Source organism: Plasmodium knowlesi, assembly GCF_000006355.2.
Source record: "Plasmodium knowlesi strain H genome assembly, chromosome: 9".
NCBI classification, from domain to species: domain Eukaryota; phylum Apicomplexa; class Aconoidasida; order Haemosporida; family Plasmodiidae; genus Plasmodium; species Plasmodium knowlesi.
In genome coordinates this window covers 1,221,900-1,248,093 of record NC_011910.2, presented here as the reverse complement: position 1 = coordinate 1,248,093, position 26,194 = coordinate 1,221,900, and the positions used below count along the sequence as shown (strand labels likewise).

Below are 26,194 nucleotides of genomic sequence, written 5' to 3'. Positions count from 1 at the left end.
AAAAAAAAAAAAAAGAAAAAAGAAAAAACAACTTACGCAGGGTTAACCTTTGTTCGTGAGGAGCATCCAGAATATATGCAATACGTATGCGACGCCCACGGGGACTGTGTATACTAGTCGGGTTATCTCTCTCCAAAATAGGTTCCTCCCCTTTCACGACGGAAATGCTTATGTGAAGTCGTGATGAGATACTCCCTAGTTCCCATATCATAGGTAGTGGCCATGTCACCAAACGGGGAAAGGTGAACAAATGGAAGGGGGCATTTATCAACCCCAAAAGTGATTAATACGGGGAGGAGTAATTCTCTCTCATTACAAAAAAAAAAAAAAAAAAAAAAAAAAAAAAAAAAAAAAAAAAAAAAAAAAAAAAAAAAAAAAAAAAAATCATCATCCCGTAATGGCGACTCTCCACATACCTACAACATATGCAACACGTTTATGAACCTCGCGAAAATCGTCTCTATTTCATTCCTCTTCGAAAAATTTACTCCTTAAATGACAAGTGACTTACTAATGCTTTCATACTTGCGCTCGTTTCTGTGTTTATTTTGAAGTTTTCTTCGCACATTTTCGCGTAGTGGCAAACATCCTGCAGAGAAGAAGAGGTGGACTCACACGAAAAATATGTGTTCATTGCATTCACGTGAAGTACATTTTTTAAGGGCGGGGGTGGATGATAGAAGAATGTGCAGTGGTTCAGTCTACCCATGCGGAAGGGACAAATGTGCGTCCATTTATTAATTAGGAAAAAAAAAAAAAAAAAAAAAAACTGTACCAAATGAATTTGCCTTCGTATTTTTTCCTCGTACGGGGTGTCCCCATCCTGAGAAGGTTCAATTAAGAGGGTGGAATATCGCAGAAGTAATGGATGGTACTCATCAGAGGAGAGGTTGTACTTACGCTTACATCTTCCCACCCACGAACATAACGTAGGAGAGAAAAGATACAGCCAAAACTCTCCCCCTGCCTTTGCATGTCCATACATGGAGGTACAAATGCGCCGCGTTCATTTTCTAACTTTTAAGGAATCCTGCAGGTTGAGCTTCATGATACGCTTGTTCTGCTCATCAATTTTGATGTGAAGGAGATTCTTTATCTGGTGCGTGGAGGGTAGAGGGAGGTGAAGCGGTGGCAAAGTTAAAAGGGCGATAACGCAGCGTATTGGGGGAGAACAAATCACAGGTTTAGCTCCATTTACAAGACAGTTATTTCTTCTGTCTTTCCCCCCGCACTCATTAGTACCTCTTGAAGATAGTAATCGTTTATCCGATCTACGATTTTCGATATAATATCCTCGATAATAGCCTGTCATAGGGGGGGAAGGAACGCGGAGGGATGATGAGGGGGAATTATAATTCTGTGATAGGATTTTTCCTGTGGGGTGGGGGGGGAAGTCTATGAAGAATGACCCCTTCCGTAATGCACAACTTACCTGCGAGATAATATCTTCGTAAAACGTTTTAAAAGAAATGAGAGGGAGGAGAATCTTCTCCACCTGCTCACTAGGCTTTTCAGGGATCTGCCAGAGAGAAAAAAAAAAAAAAAAAAGGGGGGGGGGATGTGAAGTAGAAGTGAAATAACTTGGAATAGGGCATGACACAAGAAGTAAGCCCCTTGGGTCGTGATGGTAGTAATGGTGATAGAGCGTATGTGGAGAATACTACGGAGGAGGAACTTACCCGATTGTTAGTCATTTTGTAGATGACCAGGAGGGAGTGCAAATAAATTAAAAAGCTGGAACATATATGAAACATCTTGTCTATAAAAAAATTCTGAAATGCCTTTTCTGTGTTTAGGATAATCTCAGATATGGTTCTTAGAAAACCTACAATACAATTTACATGGTTTTCTATTTTTTTTTTTTTTTTTTTTTTGCACAATTGTAAATGGCTCTTCATTTGTTTTCTTTTTTCCTTCATAATGTTTCTGTTTTCTTTCCTCAGTTTGTGTAGCTCCGTATCACTCCCCGGGGAGGTGGAACTATTGTCCTTAACTTTGATCTTCTCTTCAGTGATCGCATCCTGTCCATGGTTATAGTTGCCATAAATGTGGACTTGTCCATGTGGGTATTGGTCAAGCTTTTCGTTATCCTCCTGATGAACATCAGCACGCTCTTCATGGGTCTCTTTGTTCTTCATCTGGGTGGCCAGTTCGATATCCTTTGACGGGTAACACAGATCACCTTCGACGCTGAGCCATTGATGCCACTTCTCAAACGGGGTTCCCATCTCCTGTTTGACGACATCCTTGATACTTTCATAGCAGGTGGAGGATGAACAAGAAGAAGCGTGGTCGATTTCCCTCGATGAGTTGTTCCCATCTCCGTACCCATCTGTGTCCCCACCCGCATACTCATCTGTATCCCCACCCGCATACTCATCTGTATCCCCACCCGCGTACTCATCCGCGTACTCATCTGTGCCCCCATCACTGTCCACATCACTGTCCACATCACTGTCCTCTCCCTCAAAATACACACTTCCGCAGTCAGATAATATTTTTGTGAACATCCAAGTGGGAATATCTCCCATGATGTTGTTCTCGTGTTTCGGAAGTGCAGAACGAGTCTCCTCCCCCGCTCCGTCCATCGCGGAAGCTCCACCGCCTACTCCCACTGAGTTGATTTCTTTCCCTTCTACCGCAATGCTTTCTCCCAGTTTGCCTCTTTTCAAAAGCGCCCGCGCTCCTCTCCCGACTTGAAATATCCTCCGTAGGGATATCAAGTCGGACAAGATGAATCCCACGCTGTTGTAGCTGAGCGTGGGGCTCCAATTGAATCTCGTTCTGTCCGTACCAAAAATCTTGGCGTTCCGATTTTCTCGCAGGAAAAGCAAAAAGGCTTCTACATTGTCTATGTAATTTTTAAAGTGCTTAAAAATAAAGGCCAAATAATTCGGAAGTGAACTTGGAATGTAGTACTTGCTCGTAAACAGAATTTTAAAGATTTTAATCAAATTGATGGTTTCCTTTAGCCAATAGAACTTATCATCAAATATATATTTTTTATCAAACAATATGACATTTTTACAATTTTCATTTATCTTATTTTCCAGCACATTGAGGATGTACTGTGCGTATGCTTCCCTTTCGAAATTTTTTAAAAAATTATGAACATGCTCAGAAATTATGAACTGTTCATATTTTTTTTTTTTTTTTTTTTTTATTTCGTTCAGAAAGCTAGCTGTTTTGGTGTAATTTTCGATGAAGTTGTCACAATGGGTGAGGAGAAAAATTTCCTGGAATTTCCCCTTAATAATTTGCAGTAGGCTCTGCACAATTCCCTTGGCGCAGAACAGCGCACCGGGGTCTACTTGGTCTACGCACCTGTTTATCTCGGCGACGCGTTCGTCTTCCAATAGGTGCCTTTTGACGTGTGTGAGGAAGGCGTCGTAGGACTCGAACGGGAGGTGTGCCTACGGAGGGGAGTGTAGAAACAGTGTGTAAGAGTGGTGCGGTGAGGAGGGACTTGGTGCCAACTGGCATCTTGTAGAGTGCCACACATCTGCCTACTGGCTAACCCTACGGAAACACCTACCAAGTCATCCACAAAAATCTCACGGAACAAATCAATGAAGGAGTCCATCTGGTTGAGCAAGTAAGATGCAATAACAACTCCATGTAGACATTGGTCCATGATGAAGTTGCTACTGGTGTCGTTCCTGCAGTTCACAGGGAGGGCATCCTTCACCACACTGAGGAACACATAAGACAGCTGATGCAGGTGATGACCAATCTCAATAACAATCTTTCTTAAACATTCGTTCATATGTTTAATGGAGTTATTTTTAGCAGAAAGTATAACGCCTTCACTACATTCGGATGCTCTCCCATATTTATCGAGGAGGTTATTCCAGGCACGTAATGAGGTAGTTATTTTGCAGATGCTTTTGTAATTATTATATAGCAGTGCCTTTACTTCCCACGTTTCCTTGGCAAGAATAACAATTTTTTCGATTACGTAAAAGAAAAAATTAAAGTTGTTAATGCTAAGATGCTCGATAAGGAACTGTTTTTTTGTCTCAAAGTTAAAATTCCTTCTGTGCAACTCATTGTACATACTGATTAGTGATAAAAATTGTTTGTTTTGTTTTAACATTTTTATTTTTTTTTGTAACTTAATCAGTAGTTGTTCAACCTGTACGTTATTCTTCAACACGTTTTTTAAGAACGACATATTTATTTTCTCTTCCAGGAGTTTATAATTATTTGTATGGATATGGACCACTTCCTTTAACAGTACGTGAACAAACGTTTTGGACAATTCCACTTCTTTCTTTAACAAGGGCATCATTTTTTCCATCATATTTAAATTGGACGGGAGACACATAAATTCCTGTACATTTTTTTTTAAAATTCTGATGATATCATGGTGAATTATATTCTTAATATATTCGAGTTCATTTTTTACTTGCATTATATTTTTTTTATTTGTTGCTTCCACTACGTATGCCATTGAGTCATTGATAATCTTGTCAAAGTCTTCGCTACACACTTGTTGTTCTTCCCTTCCACCGCCATCATTTTCATCTCTTGCGCAACCCATCGTGTAAGCACTGGCCTCTCTGCGGGGAGAAGAAGCATGGGTATTTTTGTTTACACCGTTGACCAGACGAGGCACATACACACGGAGAGCTATTGTATTTTTCCACGTGTACTGATAGGAGGAGATTCTTCCATCAGGTGCTACAATAGTGTATGTGCCCTGAATGTGTTTCCACCATTTTCTAACCACACTCCTCTTTGCAGTGGTGCTATCTTATAGCTTCATCATTTTTGCTATTTTTCATTTTTATTTTGCTTTTCTTCACTTTATTTTACTTAATTTTAATTTTTTTTTTTTTTTTTTTTTTTTTTTTTTTTCTTCATTGGTCAGGCAAAAAACGCCCCGCTTCACCTGGGGGGTACCTTGCGTGCCAAGTGGTAGTGAACTTACCTCCTGCCTCTGTTCACCCGAGGTGGAGCAAAAGGAGGAAAAAAAAAAAAAATAAAACAAAATAGAACAAAGTGAGAATACACAACATACATGTGCCTACTTTGCACAATCATAACCATTCCATTCAGTTTCTCCACACCACGCACTGTTCTTTTATACCCACAATTGGGAGAAGGGTAATCGGCCGGGGATGATGCCCCTAACCCAGTGTATACACTTCCCCTAACAATAGGCATGTCACAAATGATAGGATGGTAAACAAAGAAAAGAAAAATTAACTCCCGCTGTGTGAATATCCCCTCTACACTCCAACTTTGTATTTTTTAAATCACCCACGGCGATCACTTATGTGTGGACGTAAAAGTAACAATGGGGGGGAGGCACCTGTTTATTTCATTATCGGGAGATCCTAATCCGCGTGGGAAAGATGAACTAGAATCAACGGAACAATAACATCGCTTTGAAGCGGGTACCTGCGCATGATGCGTTTCCGGTTCTGTCACCTGAACACAGGTAGGTGTACACGAGAAGGGTTGGTCTCATATGAATTGAAAAAAAAAAAAAAAAAAAAAAAAAAAAAAAAGACCATATAGGGGGGGGGGGGGGGGGAAGGCTAAAAGAGCCAGTTGCTAAGAATTAAAAATGGGCGCGCTACTGGACACATTAAAATGGGAACGTTATATGCACACGTTTATCTAGACGTAACTGAATGGCTAAAAGCAAGACAAATCGTAGTTATCATATTTCCACCGCGTGTGCACGACTATCCGGTGACTGCGTTTCCCCCCTGTTCCTGATTCGTTCGATTCACACGGTGCTCCCATTAGACACGCAACTGCAGTCTGCCAGGGCAGGGGGACATTTTTTCGTATTGGTGGTGACACCACGTACCATTTCTTCTGCATCACATAGTGGAATGGGTAGTGGCGTACTGGTCTGACAGGGACACCGCTGGAGAAACCGCTACCGTGCGCTCCGACACGATACGCTCCGACGCGATACGCTCCAACACGATACGCTCCGACACGATACTCTCCAACTAGGTAAAATAATTGAGTGTGCTTTTCTTCTTGGACAGGACGGAGGTGATCCCCTCGACGAAGTCCTCGTGGTCGATTTCGGTGGCGCCACGTCTAAGGGCAATCATCCCGGCCTCCACGCAAACAGCCTTGAGCTGGGCCCCATTAAAATCATCAGTGGATCGAGCCAATTCCTCAAAATTCACATCCTTGTGAACGTTCATTTTTCGAGAATGAATTTGCAGAATTCTGGCTCTCGATTCTTCATTAGGATGAGGTAGTTCAATTTTTCTATCCAATCTACCCGATCGAAGTAGAGCTGGATCCAGTGTATCTGGTCTATTCGTTGCAGCGATAACTTTAACAGTGTCATCAGTACTGAACCCGTCAAGCTGATTTAGTAATTCTAACATGGTTCTTTGTACTTCCCTATCCCCAGACAGTTCGCTATCGAATCTTTTAGTTCCTATTGCATCTAACTCGTCTATAAAAATAATGGCTGGTGCCTTCTCCTTGGCTAAATTGAATGCATCTCTCACCATTTTTGCCCCATCACCAATAAACATTTGCACAAGCTGTGGACCGGCTAGTTTTAAAAAAGTTGCATTGGTTTGTGAAGCACAAGCTCTAGCTAGTAGTGTTTTACCTGTACCTGGTGGACCATGCATTAGAACTCCTTTGGGAGGTTTGATCCCGATTTTCTCAAATTTCTCCTTATGTAACATAGGTAATACAATTGCTTCGACCAGATCTTCAATCTGCTTATCTAAACCTCCAATGTCTGAATAATCTTCCGAAGGCTTTTCAATAACTTCCATAGCTTTTACGCGATTATCATACTCAGGGGGTAACTTATCTATGATGAGGTAACTGTCTTTGTTTACTCCCACGAGATCTCCTGGTTTCAATTCGGATGCTTCTATCAAACCAGGGACAGGTAAAAATATTGTTTGTCTGGTTGACGTTTTTATAACCATACACTTTCCTCTCTTTTCATCATCTATGTCTCGAAAACCTTCATCGTTGTTTCCTTTTGAATTATTCACGTACAGATCGTATTCATCTTTTGGTTCATTTGATTCTTCGTCGTCCTCCAGATCTAGCGATTCTACGACATTCGCAACTAAATATGGGAGCATCTTATTTAGATGTATCTTTTCCACGTTGTCCTTTATTTTCTCCTGCAGATTCTTGTATTCATTTTTCAGCCTCGTGTGCTCATTTTTTAATATTTTTATTTCCGTCTCGATCAAGCTGATCCTCGTTCTGATTTCGCTGTTCGTGAGATTTTCTATTTCCTCCACGTTTACGTCATTGTTCGGGAATATGTTTTCGACGTTCATTTTAGCAGATACCAGGGGATGGGTGGGGAGTGGAGGGTTTAACTGACATGCAAAGGTGTGATCACTGAGGGAGGGGGGGGGGGGGGGCGTAAAAACAAATTTTCAAACTGGCCTTTTTCTACTAAACCTATTTTCCCGGTATTTAACACCTCAGCGTGCACACACCTTTCTCGATCCTGAAACTACCCTGCCTATGTGTGGCGTAGGCAGCCTGGGCATAATTCAAAAAAATCTGTACAATTTTATCTTTCCTCTTTAGAGGGTTCCTTTCTCGCAAAAGAGCTGTGTACGAATGATACTTTTTTCCTTCTAAGCTTGAATGCTACCCCTCATCCGATGGGCGAGAAAAAAAAAAAAAAAATACTCACGGCTGTGATAAACAAAAACAGTTCCCCTTTTTCCAAAGTGGGATGTGTTACATTAAATTCTTAATTAAAAAAAAAAAAAAAACATTACTATGTATTTGCCAACTCACATCCCGTCGTGTCACCCTATGTGCTACCTCTCTCTTCGTCGTTAGGCCCTCCAAAAGGAAAAAAAAAAGAAAAAGAAAAGGAAGAAGAAAGCATCACGGACCAAGAAGAAAAAGAAAATAGGAAAAAAAAAAAAAAAAAAAAAAAAAAATGAAAAATATACACTTTTGGAGGAGGCAAGAATTCATGCAAAATGGTTTTTACTCAAAGTGTGACAATTTTTTTTTTATTTTTATTTTTTTATTTTACTTTATTTTTTTATTTTATTTTTATTTATTTATTTTTATTTTTTTTTTTAGGGAAATCTGTATGCATGGCCCAATCTGCGTAATTTCCTGTATTGCGCCAAAGTACACCCTGTCAATTCGCACGGAAATGTGCCCACTGAAAAGAAAAAAAAAAAAAGAAAAGGTGCGTATATGAATACTAATGTGCAAACCTTTTTTTTTTTTGTTTCTCCACCCGCGAGAGAGCTGTCCCCCTTTTTCTGTTTCATCGAAGCGATTTTTTCAATTACCCCCGCTCCTGGCCCTTTGTAACATTCGTGCGGAGGCACCACTGCAACATATTCCACCACCCCCTCATTTGTATTGTGCACTTTTTTAAATTTTCCTTTTTACTCTTTCCTTTTATATTTTCAGTGTGTCTGTTCGGCAACCGCAAGGGAAGCAACGTTCTGCCGTTGAGCATTTTTTGCCTCTTTGAAAAAAATGTTTACAATCGTATTGGAATTTTTTTTTTTTTTTTCAAAGTTCGTAAAACGTGTCTTTAAAAAGTTTAACCGTATTATCATTTAATTAAAGGCTAAATAAAAAAAAAAAAAAAAAAAAAAAAAAAAGGAAAAAAAAGAAAGTCGACATACATACACACATGCGTTTCTACACAGAGACGACATACTCACAACAGAGTATGTTTCCAGCAACGATTTGATTTATCATTCATTCCGATTCCTTTCTTCGTGATGGATATGTACAGGTGTCATACACATTTGGACACACGCCGGTCAGGGAAAACTGCATCTTCAAAACATTGTCATTTTGATCTGCCTCCTTTCTCACATGCGACATTCGATATCCATCTGGTCCGAACACCACGTTTCTAGTATTCCTTTAAATCTGTAAGGTAGGGCACAAAAGGGAATATGCAACATTTTGTATACTACGTAAAATATAAGGGGGAAACACCAACGGGTGGAAAACAAAAAAAAAAAAAAAAAAAAAAAAAAAAAAAACACATAAGAAAGGAGGGGGCAAACAATCAATTCCTGCACATATATACTCAGTAAGGTTATGGAAAATAAGGGTTCGACTTTATTACTCCACATCAAATGCGATGTTATACTTCTTTTATTTTTCGACGGTTGCGTGGGTATACTTTCTCTTAACTGATGGGGTAACAGCTCAGCCTATTACCCCCTACACACACACACACATACATACATACATACATACATACATACATACATACATACATACATACATACATACATACATACATACATACATACATACATACATACATACATACATACATACACACATACATACATACATATGTACATACATACGTACATACATACACACATAACGTAATCCCCTTTCCTACGACGACACGTAACGGTGATAACATGTATTGTATGCAAAGACACGCCCCGAAGAGACAACACTCGTTCGGGTCTCCCTTCTGTGTCAGACATCTAAGTGAAGGCTACGTGATAACTCATCGAGTCGTTATTTTTTTAACTCTCAACTGCGAACATATGAGAAGCTTTGTCATCATTCACAAAAAGGGAGGGGTGGGGGCACTGTATATACACACAGGTATATATGTGTACGATGGGGGAGGGGAAATACAACGATTATGGCACACACGTATGAAACAACATCGTCATACGAGGCACTTCACGCAAAGTACTCTCTCCTTCTCTACACACTCGCCGCAATTTGGTTTGGTAAAAAAAAAAATAAAATAAAATCATATAGCACTTTTCCGCGTCAGACATCTAAGTGAAGGCTACAAAGACAATTCATCGAGTTGTTCTAATGGAACTCTCAACTGCGAACATATGAGAAGCGTTGTCATCATTCTCGAAAAGTGCATCTTCCTATAGGTGCGGGCTGGAGGCTCTCTCTGAGCACAGTGACTCATGTGCTCCATTCCGCTATTCGTTTGATAAAAGGATGTAAACAAAATAACATGTACACTCTCACAAATATAACGATGACAAAAACTTGAGCTCTGGAGTCAGACATCTAAGTGAAGGCTACAAAGACAATTCATCGAGTTGTTCTAATGGAACTCTCAACTGCGAACATTTGAGAATATTTGTCATCATTCAACAGAGCACAAACATTGTGGTGTTCTACGTATGTTTCTCTTGGCGTATCCTTTTCGATCCCGCGGTGAAAATGCCTCCTCTCTTCGAGAACTCACTAAAATAAAATATTCTCAATACATGGGGCGGAGGGATAGATTAATTCCCCTGTAAAATAACACAAAGGAAAAACTCACCCCACTGGAATCTCACATTTGTGAACCCTCAAACCTCTCCTCCATACACTTTAACGAAGGTTTGCTCTCTTCCACTCTTCGTTTTACCCCCTTCTAGCATACATCCCCGAATTGGCTAATGGGTACCGTATCGGTGGCACAAACACATATGCAAATGAAACACTCATGAAAAAAAAAAAATAAAATAAAATAAATGATATGATATGATATGATATGGACGAAATGGTACTATAAAAACTGCATTACCTTTGAAGTTCTTCCGAATTAGATACTCAGTTATTCTGTTCCCTGGTACCGGGATATCTAAAAGTACAACACGCAGATGAACTTGTTCAACTAATCGAACATTCCAAATCCCATGAATCCGTCTTCCTCCTCTTCCTCTTCCTCCTCCTGTTTCTTGGCTTCCTCCTTTGGCGCATCTGCCTTGGTCTCAGCCACAGGCGCAGAAGCGGCGTAGGCTTCCGGATTCTCAACCATGTCTTTGATCTTCTTCATGAGAGGGAAGGTATAGTCTGTGTCAATTACCAACGCAACGATATTCTTAAATGCCTCCACAAAGACATGTGGGTAGGAGGCCTCTGTAATTACACCAATGGATCTAGACAACGCTGCAACGTTGGCGACACCCTTTGAGAACTTTGCTAAAATATCTTCCTCAGTTATATCCAACACCTTGGCATCGTAAATAACACCATCATCGTACACAGTTCTAACGTCAACACCATAAGAAAAAGGCTTCATGTTAAATTTTTGCAAAAGAGTTGCAGAAGATGCGGTAACCTTTTCTCCTTGCTTAATGAGATGTACATTTTCCTGTATTTCAATTTGCCCCTTGACAATTTTCGTGGATATTCCGAGCGACTGAAAGAAAGATGTGTGAGATGGATCCATTCCTGTTGGTCCTGGTGGGATGAACACATCAATAGGGGCTATAACACCTAACCTTGCTGGTGCAGGGGATTTGTTCTGTAGAATTATGTTCCTCACTTCGGTCAAATCATCTTTGCAAAAGACAAAACCCATGTTCAACTTTACCAATGGTAACAACTTCTCTATCTGTGGAACAGTTTGTAAATTTTTCTTTAGTGCAGTTCGGATTCTGGTGTTTTTTCCCATTAATATTATGGCCTTTCCTCTTAAGCTCTGGCGTACAGTGGCCATCTGATTGGATCCTACATTGTCTACGTGTACGATTAGGATTTTCGTATATTGCTGAATCAGCGAGCTCAGCTTGTCCATGTATATTTGTTTCTTCTGTGCTTTCGATAATTTCGCCATTTTGCTCTACTTGATTGGATCAAATGAAATAATAGAATGTCCGTTGCGGAGAGAAAGGTAGATAATATATGTGTATTGAAATGCTCGACTGTCCTTTTTTTTTTTTATGGAGACTGGCAGTACAATCGATGTCTGACAATCAGTTTAACCTGAACGGGGGTAGCCAAAAAATATATATATATATATATAATAATGTGAATAAAGTTATGAACAGGTCAGGTAAAATGAAGAAAAAAAAAAAAAAAAAAAAAAAAAAAGTGCACAATTTATGAACACATATCATGCAGAAAAAAAAAAAAGTAGATACACATATATATGCTCATATAATACTAATTGGTCTAATATAGCAAGCAGAAGATGGTGCCCTGACGCAGGTTTGTCCGATCGAGGTGGACAAGGTGAGAAGTGCTCTTCGCGTGCCTTGCCATGTTTTTAACCATGCAAGAAAACATTTTGCAGTAACGTTTTCCCCACACAACGACAGAACAAATGCATAATGCTTTTACGTGAGGAAGGTCAAGAAATAAACAAATAACATGAGTCAGTATGTAAGAGAATAGCGTGCACGTGAACCGTTGTATACATATTTTAAGCACAGCAATATCATACGCATGCACAGGGATGGTGGCACCGATTGGTACAAAACTTTGTGTTGTATGCCAAATTGTTGGGCGATCGGCATATGTTACTTTAAAGGGTGGATCATGCAACGGAAGTCGTCACTCATCGCAAATCGTAAAACACATTGCGATTATGGAATTGAAAAAAAAAAAAAAAAAGAAAAAAAAAACGCATTGGGGAGTTATTACGGTTGCGGGAAATACATAACTTTCCAACAATAGGCGCATTCACGCCTTTCATAGGATAAACACTGGCATAATGTAACGTTCAAACGGTTAATTTAATCCTCGCGTAGGAAAACACCTTCCCGCGTCATGCATATATCTCATCGCATCGTGTTTTGTACAATGTTAGAAGCGTTGTGAGATTTTCTCTCGTTGACTTACCATAAATTGTATGTTCCGGCGGAGGGGTGAAAAATGCTTTAAAGGAGTGGGGGTGATTACGTTCGCAATTTGAAGCAGAGTGTTGCTCGTCACATCTGTTTTTTTTTTTTTTACTTTTTATTTTTTATTCTCCTTATGTTTCTTTTTTTTTTCTTTTACTTTTTTTTTGCTCTTAATTTTTTTGCATTTTCCGTAGCATTTATTTTATTTTTTTTTTTTCTTCGTAACGTGAAGGAGTGAAGCAACACGAGATTCAAAAAGTTTCTTTTTTTTTTTTTTTTTTTTTTTTTACGTGGCGAGGGGGACGTTCTTTTTTTTTTCTTTTTTCCGCTTTATTTTGGCAAGCCAATTTTTTCATTTTTCGTTTTGCGTTATGTGCCTCACCTTGTAGTGGAAAAAGGGGACGCCGCGACGAAAATTAATATTTTCCTGAGCGGGAAAAGTTAAACGAGCGACTCCTGCCCCACCCCGGGATGGGATGGTAAAATAATACGGGTTGGCATAATATAATATATACGTTAAGAGGGTGGAACTGGCAAGAGGGCAAAAAAGATGGGCTTGCATTAGAAAGGAAATTTTTTTTTTTTTTTTTATGTGGGCCTTCTTCCCGGCTAAAGTTTTTTTATGAGTGCGAAACTTTGGCGCGTTACGTAGGACCCCAACCCCAAGGTGCCAGTAATACAATTGTAACAATTATATACAATAGCCGGTATATCCAAGCATAAGTACCGCTAAGTGCGCGTACCATTTTTCCATCCATCGCATAAAAAAATACAACATTCGCATTGGGCCGGCTGTATGGCGCATTCAAAAGTGGTGCGTTAAAAAGGAACGGCGTGTTAAGAGTATGTGCTCGTGTGGTAACATGGAGCAACATATTTCATCTCTCATACGTGTATATATAACCCTATTTTATATGGTATAATATTTTACCTCTCACTAAGACGCATGTTCTTTCTTATATGTATTGCTCCTACAATCCGAGTTCAAGGAGGGATGAACTTTATCACATTTCAGTGCCTGCGGAAAAGCATACAAAGTGCACTCGATAATACGTAATATAAATGTATGCGCGCCCGAACGAACACACCCTGACCGATTGGTTGGAAAAAAAAAAAAAAGGTCGACCTTGGTCGGTCAAGCAACCGCGCATAGAGGTTAAGTGATCCGTAGGCTAAGGGATGCGTTTTTTTTATTTTATTTTTTTTCTTTTTTATCCAGTAATTTGTTTCCCAACATAGGCTCCTCATAACGTGCGTCATATTTTTTATTGCGGAAATTGGAATCGCCCTCCTGTTTTTTTTTTTTTTTTTTGGCAAAAATTCCGAAAAATTCGTTTTTTAAAAATTGCGGCAAACAAGTCGACATTAAATGTAGCATTTTTATTTAGCGCAAAATTACTGAAAAAAATTGAAAAAAAAAAATTCAAAAAATAATTTTTATGGTAAACTTTTTCAAACTAGTTACCGCAAAAGAGAAGAAGCGGCCAAGGTTATCCCTTTCTTGCGCAAAATCGTTACATTGACCAGGGAGAAAAACTCATCCTTTTTCTGCGTTGTTAACTGAAGAGCAAATATAATTTAAACGTCAACCTTATTCACAAGGAATATCTACCAACTCATATAAATATATACATCCCTTCTCCCAATTGAAAACGCCAAAATGCCGAAGCAAATTACCGACATTCGTAAATTCCTCAAAATCAGCAGGAAGCCCGACACCACGGCGGTGATCATAATGAAGAAGAAAAGCAAAACGAAGAAAAACACCATAATCACAAAATTGAAGCTGAGGACGAAGAAGTACCTTTACACGATGGTTTTTTCGGATAGGAAAAAAGCAGAGCGAATTGAGAACTCGCTCCTCCCAAGCCTGAAAAGAATTTACTTTCCCCAAAAGAAGGTCGTACAGCCAGTGAAGAAGACGAAATTTAGCAAGGGTTAAACGGGTGCGCTCTCCTCACAGGCCCAGCGGAACAACAGAACATCGACGGAAAATGGAAAAGCGATGGAAAAGCGAATGGAAAAATGAATGGGTAGAGACGACACTTGCGAGCGTGCTTTTATGCGTACTGATCAGTCCACACATGAAAAAAAAAGGAGAAACATACGAAGTTGCAATCGTCCTGCTAGCTGTTAACCCGGTCGGGAAGTAGGCAAAAAAATGCGACGTCTGATGCGTGATCATGATATTGTATAGCAGCTTGCTTGTGGAGTTTTTCTTTTTTTTTTTTTTTTTTTTTTCTTTCTTTCCTTCACCCCAAACGCTAGGCTTATATATAGAAATTGTGCACATGTTGTGGAAGGAAAGGAGTGGGAGGAAGATCCTTGCTTTGCTTGCTTACCTGCTTCCTTCCCTCCTTTTTCCCGCTTGGATTATATCATTGGACTCTCCCATTTTGCGACTTTTCTTTTTTTTTTTTTTTTTTCACACCATGTTTGTCATTCCGCTACGCTCCAACGTTTAACTTCCAAAATATAATCACTTGTGTATATATGCGAAACGGGTAGCATCACCTTTTTGTGGAAACTGCACCCGAAGCGAACGTCGTGTACGACTGCTTGTCCGGAACAGAGGATGAACTTTCTTTTAAAAGCTAAAAAGTGCGTAGAGTAAGGGGTAGTTCTCACTATGTATTGCGCACGCAATGGGGTGTATGATCACCTGAGCGGCCCCTCTGCCCAATCACCATGCAAGGAAAAAAATTTTCATAAAATTATTTCAATAGGTTAAATCATTTTGCAAGTGTTGTGTGTTTTTGCCAAGTGAGCAGTTCCACACGGAGAGAACTTTTTTCCCCCACCTACATAAAGATGAGTGCGCACTTAGTTGTCCGTTTTTTTTTTTTTTTCATTTTTTTAATGCCATTTGGGTGAGTCAAACGGAGAGGACAAAATTTGATCGCGTATATTTTGTACTCCTCAAATAGGTGTAATTCTTTGAAGAAAAAAAACAAAACGGGATAGTAAAACATTAGAGCTGTTTCACACGATAAGGATTTGGACCCCTCTGTGACCGCTCCCACGCGCGTAGGCACAAAGTTCAATATCACCCTTGCCATGGAAATGCTTACCCTCTTGGAAGTTGCACAAACAGATGTGTAAGGCACACCCGTTTGGGACGCTACCATGTGCGTTGCGCGAAGGTAACCGTCTTCCAGGACAGTGTCATTTCGCTGGATCAAAAAAAAAAAAAAAAAAAAAAAAGTGATCACGTCATTTCACGTAGCTGTCACGTTCAAAATGTGAACGATGTAAACCATGTGGAAGAAAAGAGTGGTAAAACCGAGTTCACGTTGACGGAGTCCTCGACGAGGTACACCGACTGCATAAAGGCGTTTCTACAAATGTTTTAACTGCAAAGAAAAAAAAAAAAAACGGGGAGCAAAAGCACACTGGACTCCGCAAAGGGCACTACTCCTCAGTTTGCATTTTTCTTTTTTTTCCCGTCCTCCATTCAATGGGAGGGGAAATAAAGCCTTTCATTCCACTTGTCCCGTTTTGGTTTTCAAATGAACATTACGGTGGAGCCACGAAGCTTCCTCTAAACCCCAGTTCGACTTACCTGTAGTATATAGAACATTTACTTCCTCCTTTGCAAATGTTCCACTTTCTGTACGTTCAAAAGATACACCATGCGGGATACCACCCCGCATCGCTACAGGCATAGCTTGGTAAAAGGAGTAAAAACATCCTGAACCGTTCATATAAATGGTATTAAAAAAGGAAATATTATCTGAACCGTTCATACGAAAAGTGTAAAAAAAAAAAAAAAAAAAAAAAAAAAAAAAAAAATCCTCGAACTGTTCAAAAATTTGAGAAAAAAAGCTAGCTAGACCCATTTCATCTGCACACACAAAAGAATGCCGAATCGTAAGGAGAGTCTATTTTACCAAAAGATCAAGCCCTGTATTGAGAAGTATCTACCACGTTATTCCCCCTCAGAAGAGGGCCACATACAATTCGAGTGCAACTGCGAATTTTCTTACGGAAATAGCGGCTTCCGCGATAAATACCAATCTGCCAGTTGTGATTTGTTGAACGCTTTAAATAAAAGCGGCATTTTTGTGGGACTGCTATTCATTAAGTATAACTATGAAACGGCTAAGAGGCATAACCTGTTTGGGGGCCAACTGGAAGGAAGAGAAAAGGATTTGTATCATATGTGCAGTGTGCAAAAGGTTAGGTGGAAAAATGTGGGCATAATAATCACAGCTTCGCATAATCCCCATGATGAAAATGGAGTAAAAATAATTGACAAAAATGGGAGACAAATAAATGAATCATACGAAAGTTATTTAACAGATCTGGTAAATAGACATTTGAGATTTCTTCGGAAAAATGAAAAATGCTCCATCAATGACATCGTCGATAATATAATCGACTGTATTGTTCATCTGTTCAAGGAAGAAGCACACATCGATCTGTATGATGATTTCGCTTTTGAGAGTTTACGAATGTTAGACAATATGATAAACTATTTTAATAGACATAATGCTATCAAGGCGAATGTGTGCATCGGGTTTGACACGAGGAGCAGCTCCATACACCTCAATCAGATTCTTGTCGAAACGTTGAGTCTGTTAAACATTTGCAAGTGCGTAAATAATATGTTTTATGTTACCACCCCGTGCATGCACTTTGTGGTATATTTTTTTAACGCAGTTAATGTGGATGAAGCGTTGGACCCCGATGTCATCAATTCGGGTGGAAACTCTCTTCATAAAGAGTTGGGGGACTTGGATTATCTCCGCCATTTCTGCCTCCCGGGAGGGAATGCTCTCCCCCAGGAATTGTATTACGGGAGGAGCGAGAATTCATATGATCAACTTTCACATCCTGAGGGGGAGGTAAGAACGGTGCAAAGTAGCAATGTAACCCACTTGATGGGGTATAACAGCGACCGGATTTACTTTGACTACTTTACGCACGCCTTCAAAAAGCTCTACAGATGCCTGGACGAAATATTTAAGGGAGTTCTGACAAAAAATTGTGAAGAAGAAATTATCCATGTGGACTGCTCCAACGGAGTAGCTAGTCTTAAATTGGATAATTTCTGTGATGTTTTTAAAATGTTAAAAAAAAAAATTATTAAAATAAATTTTGCAGAAGATGAAGAAAGCGTTTTGAACTTTCACTGCGGAGCAGACTATGTATACAGCAAGAGAAAGCTACCTCTTGATAGAAGGAACTGTCTGGGTGGTGGCCACACCAAGTCTTGTTCATTTGATGGGGATGTTGACCGCATCGTCTACTTCTATGTGGACAACACAGGAAGGAAATGTACCCCCGAAGAATGGGACACAACATTATCCCCTCCGATGGGAGATACAAAATTGGACCATCATCAGGACGACAAAATTCTCAGATGTACCAAGTGTGTATCCATCCTAGATGGGCCGAAAATCATTTGTCTATTTTTTAAGTGCATCACCAAAATTATGAGTCCCATTCAAGTGGGAAAAAAAAGTGGAGATGTGGAAGAAGGAAAAAAAAAAAAAATTAACATCACTATTGTTCACACAGCTTACGTGAACTCAGCTTTTATTCACCACATGAATGAAGAGAAACGACACGCCAACAAAAATATGGACCTCTTCCAATACATTAATGTAAATATCGTTTGTACGAAAACAGGCATTAAGTACCTGGACCAGGTTGCAAGAAAGTCTACCATCGCGATATTGTTCGAGCCGAATGGCCACGGTACCATCTATACAAATATCTCCCAATTGAATGAGTGGGCCACTTGGTTGGAAATACAAAATGATAAATATTTCTTGGCGCTTAAAAAATTTCTCCTTTTTTTTAATCAAACGACAGGAGATGCTATGGTCGACTTTATTGCCATCGAATTGTGCCTATCATTTCTCCATCTGAGTATACATGACTGGGATGACTTCTACACCCCATTCCCTTCCCTCTACATCAATTTACCGTGCTCGAAATATATGTTGTGTAAGATAATTGCACACCCAGAGCATGAGAAATACCTAATAGCGCCACAGAGTTTGCAAAGTCAAATAGACAAAATAGTGCAAACGGTGGACACCGCACACGGAAGATGCTTTATAAGATCCTCTGGGACGGAACCGCTGATTCGCATTTACGCGGAGGCACGAACTGTTGCTCAGCGGGATGAGATTCTGCGCCTGGTGCGGGGGGCTGTCCTTCAGTATATGCAGGGGTGTGTGGAGAAGTAGGCGCTTAAGTGCACTCATCCGATAATACAAGGGAGTTTGGTTACCCCGCCCTCACCCTAGTCTACTCCGTCTACGCACAGAGTGCCCATTCTAGTGGAACACCGCTATTCCACACCGTTGATCCACACCGTTCATCCAAACCGTTCATCCAAACCGTTCATCCAAACCGTTCATCCAAACCGTTCATCCAAACCGTTCATCCAAACCGTTCATCCAAACCGTTCATCCAAACCATTGTGTGAAAGAAGAAGAGAAAAATTTTAATAATAACCTAAGTCTAGTTTGTCAGTATGATTCCCCACTTGGCGATATGTGCCATGGGTGAAAAAACATAAAATCAAACAAACGAAGTGGAGAGGGGCATTTATGAATGCGCGTTACACGCGCTGCGATGTATTCGAAGATACATTTTTTTTTTTTTTTTTTTTTTTTTTTTTTTCCAATTTGTCTAATCTTCTTTAACATGTGTATGGTAACTTTGCGCAGACTGCGCAGTGGGGGGCGAACTGGACGATGTGAAGTGAAGAACTCGACCCACACGAAAAAAATACGAATTGGAGGCGCAGTTGATTCATGTCGCCGCGCTTGAGTAGTGTAGGCGCGCTCGAGTAGTATAGACGCGCTCGGGTGGTTTCCCTCCCCGCCGTGCCACTTTCAACTTTACAAAAGAGGGCACAAAAACGTGGCGGTGAAAGTGGTGGTGAAAATGGCGGTGAAAATGGCGGTGAAAATGGCGGTGAAAGTGGCGATTGCTGTAGCCGAGTGGCAATGATTCTGACGTGGTCGTGCATGGGGTGTCACTGGGCGACCTCGGTATCTTCATCTCCGTAGTGCACCTTCTCTCCCTTGATTCTCCTAATAAACACGATGGCCACCGTGATGCCCATGTTAATAACGATGAACCCAATTATCAACAAATTGATATAAGTAAAATCGTACTTGGTATATTTGGCCCACTCGAATAGAAGGAGGCGCACGAAGGAAACAATTCCACACACGAAATTCAGCAACCCAATAAGCGTAGAGTGGTACTTGGAGCTAAAGGTAAAGGATATGAATGTCCATAGTTGGCCATTGGCACAGGCAGAGTACATAGTATTTGAGATGACGGAGATCCATTGTGCAAAGTTCGATTTTATATAGCTAAACAAATACATACAGAGGGCGAAAAATAGTTCGTAGGAAAACATAACCATTACTCCGTATTTGTCTGATAAATTTCCCATGATAATACAGGGGATGAAGGAAAAGGGGAGAATATAACCTAGGATATCGTTCTTGTCTTTGGAGAGAATGTTCTCCACGACACTGAAGTAGAATGTGTTGTAAATGGCATTGAGTGGCCCATAAATCCAGAGACATAAAAAGTGCGCACAGGTACATATTTTGATTAGATCTTTAATACTAGCCATATTAAACATGCTCTTATTTACATTTTCATTCGATACGGTACTCTTGTTATTGGTGGTGTTAGTTACAATGTCTTTCTTCTGTGCGTTCATCTCTACATCCTTCTCCGTCACATGATTACCTATTCCATTTGTCGTCCCCTTGCCAGATCCATTCGTCAACTCCATAACAGCACTTCCACTACGGTTCGTCGTACTACCTTCCTTCACTCGTTTGCTCATATCCCCTGCACCCTTCATGCTTATATCTCGACTGCTGTAATAATTATCGAATTCGTACTGTCTGTAGTATCTACTCTTTGGAAACATAAAAATGCTTAGGATGAAAAAAAATAATACACTGATACACATATACCACAACATAAAGGTTTTAAAGCTCAGGTCCAGTCCAGTGATTATTAAATCTAATATGGTCATCGTTCCTGCAGACAGAGATCCAGCACCAGATATAATATTAACAATTAAATTTTCATTTCCAGGGTATAATCCTGAAGCATTCAGCGTTGAGAAGGATGCCAAGTCGATACTTGCAGCGATAAATACACCAGAAATAACATATGCATCGAAATGTTCATTAGACATAAGTAGTAGAATCCATCCAACCAAATTTAAAATGTGTCCTAGAAGCATACTAAATCTGGATCCTAAATAATCCACTATAATTCCATTAAAAAAGGAAAAAGCAAAATAGGCCGAAGATCCAAAAACGAAAATTGTCTGCACAGCCTTATCTTGATCTTCACATACATATCGTTTGTCATCAATCTTGTCATAAGACCCTTGTGAATTTTTCGTGCATTTCCAAATATAAGCTTCATCTCGAAATAATAAATTTGACAAGTTTGGCCATCCAAAAAATAAACGATTGGTTAATACAATTAACACAAAATAAACAAACAGAATAATATTTCTGTTTATGTTGAATGGTGTGTTCTGTTCTGAGGAAACACGAATTTCTTTTTTTTCCAACAACTCCTCCAAAGTGGAGGGCATATCGTATCCTTTCAAACTGATAAATCCTGTGCCTCCATTTACAGGACTTGATTTTTTTCCACCTGACCCTGCTGCATCCTTTGAATTGTTCTCCGATTGGTCTTCCCGGCCTGGTTGCGCCAGGGGGATGCTCGACTTTGCTTGGGATCCCATGGGCTACGGGTGCATTATTTAACTACCTTTCGCCGACCTGTAGGAAAGGGTGCATGGTCAAAAGTTCATACATATGCGATAAAATGTGCCTACACACATGCGCACATACTTCTGTACGTATCTTGTACTTGGCGTTAGATTAATTCGAGGAAAGAAAAATTCCCCCTGCTCTATGCACCCTCTTTGAACACTACGCGTGCACATGTGGCGTTGTGTTTTTCTCAATCTAACTTTTCAATTTGGGGTGGAAGCCCTCTCAAGATCGCGGTACAAAGGCGAGGAGACTTCACCTCCTTAACGAGAAAAAAAAAAAAAAAAAAACGCCGTGGGTGGAAAAATAAAAGGCTGTATTTCAATTTTGTTTCGCTCTTTAAAATTTGGAGTGATTCGTAACGAATGTGAAAAATATTGGCACACATACAAAGATACACACAGCGGATGGATGGACGGATGGATGCACAGATGGATGGACGGATGGGCGGATGGATGGATGGACGGATGGATGGACGGATGGATAGATGGATGGATATAGGTGACTCCCCTTCCAACTTACACAAACGTGCAACCGAAGGCAAACGCAACTAACTCATATGCCTCTTGTAACCCCCCCTGCATGAGCATTACACGGCGAACGCCTCCTTTGGTGTGTACACAGGTACCTATACACTCAGTTATATATTCTCCCTTAGAGAAGTACAACCATGTGATGCACAAAACTGTTCAAATATATGTATACATAAGACAACTGTTCATTTTTTTAAATGGCTTTTTCTCATTTCCTTTTAGTAACATTCTTCACTTACAATTTATACGGGCAAACGTTGTCCCCTTGGCGTTCAAGAAAAAAAAAAAAAAAAAAAAAAAAAAAGAAAAAAAAAGTTTATGATTATCTCTACATATCTGTACAATCTGCATTTCTCTGCAAACTTGAATGCATCCTCACGAGGAGCAAAAAAAAAAAAAAAAAAAAAAAAAAAAAAAAAAAAAAGGAAAAATAAAATCTATTTGATTGTGTATATAACTCAGTTCCTCGTTTTGCAGCTCAAAGGGAAGCTCTCGCGTGATGCATGATGGATGATGATCGGGTTAATGATCAGTGGATAATGGACGATGGCCACTTTAAGCGAGTTTTGCAAAAATGGCAAAGCGAACGTTCCTTACACTACGCGTGGAGGTGCATGTGGGGGTGAACGTACAGATGAACATGAAAAAGGGGGCGCGGATGACAAGTTGGATAGCAAACTTGTCGGCAAGTTAGTCTGCAAACCTCAGGTGTCGAAACGAATGCACAAAAAATGTACAACAAAGGGGAAAAAAAAAAAAAAAAAAAAAAAAAAAAAAAACAGAAAGGGGAGCATGTGGAAAGGATAAATCCAAGTGACTTTTTTTTTTTTTTTTTTTTTTTTTTTTTTTCCTCACTTAAATGGTATTCCCTAAAAGGAAGCCACAAAATAATGTTATGTACAGCTATCTTAAAAAAAAAAAAAAAAAAAAAAAAAGGCAATACAAGCTACACCATTGTGGTTCATTTACACCCGTAAAAAATATGAACAGGCAAGAACAAAAAGGAATTTTTTTTTTTTTTTTTTTTTTTTTTTTTTTTTTCTTGATGTTGCTCTGGAAAAGCTGTTTTCTTTGATGTATTTACCCTGCAGTGGGCGGAAGTCCAATGTACCTCCCCAATGGTGCTAACCGGATAGGGGCGTGTGTCCTTTTCCCCGTGGGAAATGTACTGTATTTTGGGGGATTAACTTCTTCACCGTGTAAAATACAGTTACAGAACGGTACATATTGAAAAGTCCACCTGCGCAAATCATCGTTCGCGCGCTCTACAAATGTGCAGGCGTGTAAAGGCATACCTTCTTTGTGTATCTTCCCCCCCAAGAAAAAACACCCCCCATTTATTTGCACACACGGGGAAAAAGGCGTCATAGACGCTCTTCATGTAGATGTCCTCATCGAGAAGGAAAAAATTTGAAGAAATGGCAATTTTTTCGTAAAAATGGAGGAAACACATGACCTATTGAGGGTGTCCCATTTGGGTGTGTAAGACAGGAAGCGCTGGAAAAAAAAAAAAAAAAAAAAAAAAAAAAAAAAAAACGAACAAAGAAAGGTGAACATATTTTTCATTTTCTCCACTTATGTATGCTTCCATTTTTTTCTTCTTTTCTATTCGCCCTTCTTATCGCGGAAAAGAAAAGGTTCCTTTCCATTTTTAAGGGCCAATCCTATGTTACCACGCTAAAGGTTACAAACGAATTTTCACCTGAGCGGGAAAAAGGGCGTTACTGCTCACGAGTAGCCGCACTTTTTTTTTTTTTTTTTTTTTTTTTTTTTTGCCAACTCGTTAACTCCTCTCCCTCCATTTGATCGATTAATATGCCTGCGAGCAGAACGGAGTTAAAGTCAAATTAACGACTTTACCGACGTAACGAGGGTTGATGAACTTTGTGCCTTATCAAACGTGCAGGAGTGTCATCCTCTCTCTAGTGATACCCTTCATATGGGTCTCCAAAATTGAGAGACGAATACATCCCTACTAAGTGATGCAAACGTGTAGTTAAAAAAGTGTAGCACAGCAATGCACACACGATATGTTAATTAAATTGTTCAACAGGTAAAAAAAAAAAAAAAAAAAGTGCACGTGGAATGGACGAATATAAGAAGGGGGGAGGGAGGAACAACCTATCCATCCAGTACTCCAAACAAATCACACAAAAAATGAGTATCCACCTTGGGGGATAAGCGAAAAGAGGGATAGATGACGTGTATCAAATTGGTAACGGGTTACCTACCCGCATCATCCCTCCCTAATGAAAGAAAAAAGGAAAAAGCGGTAGGGACGTTAAGGGCGACGTGGTAATAAATCTACAACAACATAACGCCATAATGTTATGGAGAAAGCAAATGCACAGCGGTTTGCTCTCCAAAAGGGAGTTCCTGTGTGAATTCATATGGAGGATGCCACGAACAAATTGGACCAAACAGGTATACGCTTTCTTTTGTATCAGACATGCCTAATCGGCGATCACACTAAAGTGCTCCCTAACGTTGCACATGCTTTGAACTTAATCCATACTTGAAATTTAACACGCACGCGATATGTGGACACGAATCACATCCCGTCCCTAAACCACAGGGTTGGTTCATTTCTGATTAAATATTTCAGTGATCAGGTAGTAAATTATGTAATAAATGGATTGAGGGCAGTGGGAAGAGCACTCCGTGTTGCTTACTCCATTTGGTGAGTTGCAATAAAAATGGGTTAGGAAAGTTAGCTCGCTTGAGTCCAGGGCGTTGTGATTCTCTACGGTCTCCCCCCTTTCCGCGCAAGCCCGCTTGATTGTCTGCAAGTCGGAAGAGACGCTCGAGTCAAGGGCTTGTAACGAGTCCAGCAAAATGAGCAAATAAATAATCCAGACATATAACATCCAAGAATGCTCCTCCTTCCGATAAACCAAATGGCTAGCTATCACATGGAGGTAGTGAACCACCTGTTTGTAGTTAATGCCATAGATATACAAATGAATGCACAGCGGAGATGAAGAAAAAACAGAAATTAAGTTTTCCTTTTTTTTCAGTTTTGACAGCACAGCACACTTAGCACTATGGTACTTGAACCCATCTATTATTTTCCTGTTGTATTTTCTGTGTATATATTTCCTCACACTTCTCACGTAATGTACAACGTCCTCCTTCCATGTGGAACAGTTGTACTTGGTCAAATTAATCTCCTTATATTTGTCCAGTACTAGAAATATTTCATGCATTGAATTCGATTTCGCTTCATTGTTTCCACTTTGTTGTTCTGCCGCTTTTATGCTCCTCACACTAACTGTACTTGGAAGTTGGTTCCTCTCATTTTGCACTTGTCTCAAATAGTCGATGATGGATTTGTTTTCCTCGTTCGTTATATCGCTCTCGAAGATTTCCTCTAGGGAAAATGCCTCGCTCTGCAGGAGTGCGTCTTCTCTGCTGTCCATTTTGGAGGCGACTATATGTGTAAGTAAAATGCATACCCCTGGTCGGGTTGCTCAAACTGAGGAGAATACCTCGGAGTGATTACTTCAAATGGTGACTCAGAGTAGTTTCCTTTTTTTTTTTTTTTCGTTTCCCCGCTTGGTAAAAGAATCCCCCTCTTCATCTTTCCTATCAATTGCACTCCGCTCATAGATTACATGTTGCAAAATAACGACGCAGGCGTTAAACATGATGAGCTGCTAGCCAAGAGGTGCACTCCACAAAAGTGGCAACACTCTCTTTGCAACGGTGCCTTTCATTTGTCCCGAAAAGGTGGGGAAATTAAAAATGAAGGACCACGAAATATGAGAAAAGCGAAAATAAGAATGCTCCCTTTTCACAAACGAGTTTTTTATGCAGTCCTGTTTTGCGCCTTCAAAAAAGTGCAAATGGGTCCCTCGCATGTTGCACTATATATATAATGTTTTTTTTTTTTTTTTTTTTTTTTTTTTTTCTGCATCATATGTGTTCATAAATTGTGCACTTATTTTTTTTTTTTTTTCCTTCATTTTGCCTGACCTGTTCATAACTTTATTCACATTATTATATATATATATATATATATATATATATATATATATTTTTGGCTACCCCTCCCCAAGCTGCACCGTTTTATATTGAAAAGAGGCACTTCCGCCTTTTCCCCTAAGGGGCGACATGTTGTTAAGCGAGAAAATTCACAAAGAGAAGCCATTTTTCCACTGCCGATTAAAAAAAAAAAAAAAAAAAAAACCCTGAATTTTTCTCTACGCGCAAAGCACACAAAGGATGAGATCAAATTGGACAAAGGGACCTCTTTTCTTCAAAGAAAATTTAGACCCCCTGAAAAAAAAAGGACAGCAAAAGATCG

At 39.7% G+C, this 26,194-nt stretch overlaps 7 protein-coding genes and 3 non-coding genes across 10 annotated transcripts; 2 read left to right on the top strand and 8 right to left on the bottom strand.

Annotated features, from left to right (window-relative positions):
- Positions 1 to 484: 484 nt before the first annotated feature.
- PKNH_0928600 (conserved oligomeric Golgi complex subunit 2, putative) lies at positions 485 to 4,543 on the bottom strand (the record flags this gene model as incomplete). The annotated part of the gene is made up of 7 exons (XM_002259273.1): positions 485 to 589; positions 776 to 823; positions 1,019 to 1,096; positions 1,243 to 1,305; positions 1,433 to 1,519; positions 1,680 to 3,413; positions 3,536 to 4,543. The coding sequence occupies 7 exons, from the start codon at positions 4,541 to 4,543 to the stop codon at positions 485 to 487; spliced, it is 3,123 nt and encodes a 1,040-aa protein (XP_002259309.1).
- A 1,429-nt stretch (positions 4,544 to 5,972) lies between these two features.
- On the bottom strand, positions 5,973 to 7,295 carry PKNH_0928500 (26S protease subunit regulatory subunit 6a; the record flags this gene model as incomplete). The annotated part of the gene is made up of 1 exon (XM_002259272.1): positions 5,973 to 7,295. One exon carries the CDS (start codon positions 7,293 to 7,295, stop codon positions 5,973 to 5,975), a length of 1,323 nt encoding a protein of 440 aa, XP_002259308.1.
- Positions 7,296 to 9,453: 2,158 nt separating this feature from the next.
- Positions 9,454 to 9,554, bottom strand: PKNH_0928400. Its single transcript, XR_005506383.1, has one exon. It is a non-coding gene; the product is annotated as a small nucleolar RNA snoR14a (small nucleolar RNA).
- Positions 9,555 to 9,757: 203 nt separating this feature from the next.
- Positions 9,758 to 9,857, bottom strand: PKNH_0928300. The gene has a single exon (XR_005506382.1). It is a non-coding gene; the product is annotated as a small nucleolar RNA snoR13 (small nucleolar RNA).
- A 152-nt stretch (positions 9,858 to 10,009) lies between these two features.
- Positions 10,010 to 10,108, bottom strand: PKNH_0928200. Its single transcript, XR_005506381.1, has one exon. It is a non-coding gene; the product is annotated as a small nucleolar RNA snoR13 (small nucleolar RNA).
- Positions 10,109 to 10,615: 507 nt separating this feature from the next.
- Positions 10,616 to 11,560, bottom strand: PKNH_0928100 (60S acidic ribosomal protein P0, putative; the record flags this gene model as incomplete). The annotated part of the gene is made up of 1 exon (XM_002259271.1): positions 10,616 to 11,560. The coding sequence occupies one exon, from the start codon at positions 11,558 to 11,560 to the stop codon at positions 10,616 to 10,618; it is 945 nt and encodes a 314-aa protein (XP_002259307.1).
- A 2,669-nt stretch (positions 11,561 to 14,229) lies between these two features.
- PKNH_0928000 (60S ribosomal protein L38, putative) lies at positions 14,230 to 14,511 on the top strand (the record flags this gene model as incomplete). Its single annotated transcript, XM_002259270.1, has 1 exon — positions 14,230 to 14,511. The coding sequence occupies one exon, from the start codon at positions 14,230 to 14,232 to the stop codon at positions 14,509 to 14,511; it is 282 nt and encodes a 93-aa protein (XP_002259306.1).
- A 1,918-nt stretch (positions 14,512 to 16,429) lies between these two features.
- On the top strand, positions 16,430 to 18,769 carry PKNH_0927900 (phosphoacetylglucosamine mutase, putative; the record flags this gene model as incomplete). Its single annotated transcript, XM_002259269.1, has 1 exon — positions 16,430 to 18,769. The coding sequence occupies one exon, from the start codon at positions 16,430 to 16,432 to the stop codon at positions 18,767 to 18,769; it is 2,340 nt and encodes a 779-aa protein (XP_002259305.1).
- A 797-nt stretch (positions 18,770 to 19,566) lies between these two features.
- On the bottom strand, positions 19,567 to 21,324 carry PKNH_0927800 (apicomplexan amino acid transporter ApiAT4, putative; the record flags this gene model as incomplete). Its single annotated transcript, XM_002259268.1, has 1 exon — positions 19,567 to 21,324. The coding sequence occupies one exon, from the start codon at positions 21,322 to 21,324 to the stop codon at positions 19,567 to 19,569; it is 1,758 nt and encodes a 585-aa protein (XP_002259304.1).
- Positions 21,325 to 24,470: 3,146 nt separating this feature from the next.
- Positions 24,471 to 25,307, bottom strand: PKNH_0927700 (conserved Plasmodium protein, unknown function; the record flags this gene model as incomplete). Its single annotated transcript, XM_002259267.1, has 1 exon — positions 24,471 to 25,307. The coding sequence occupies one exon, from the start codon at positions 25,305 to 25,307 to the stop codon at positions 24,471 to 24,473; it is 837 nt and encodes a 278-aa protein (XP_002259303.1).
- Positions 25,308 to 26,194: the final 887 nt, after the last annotated feature.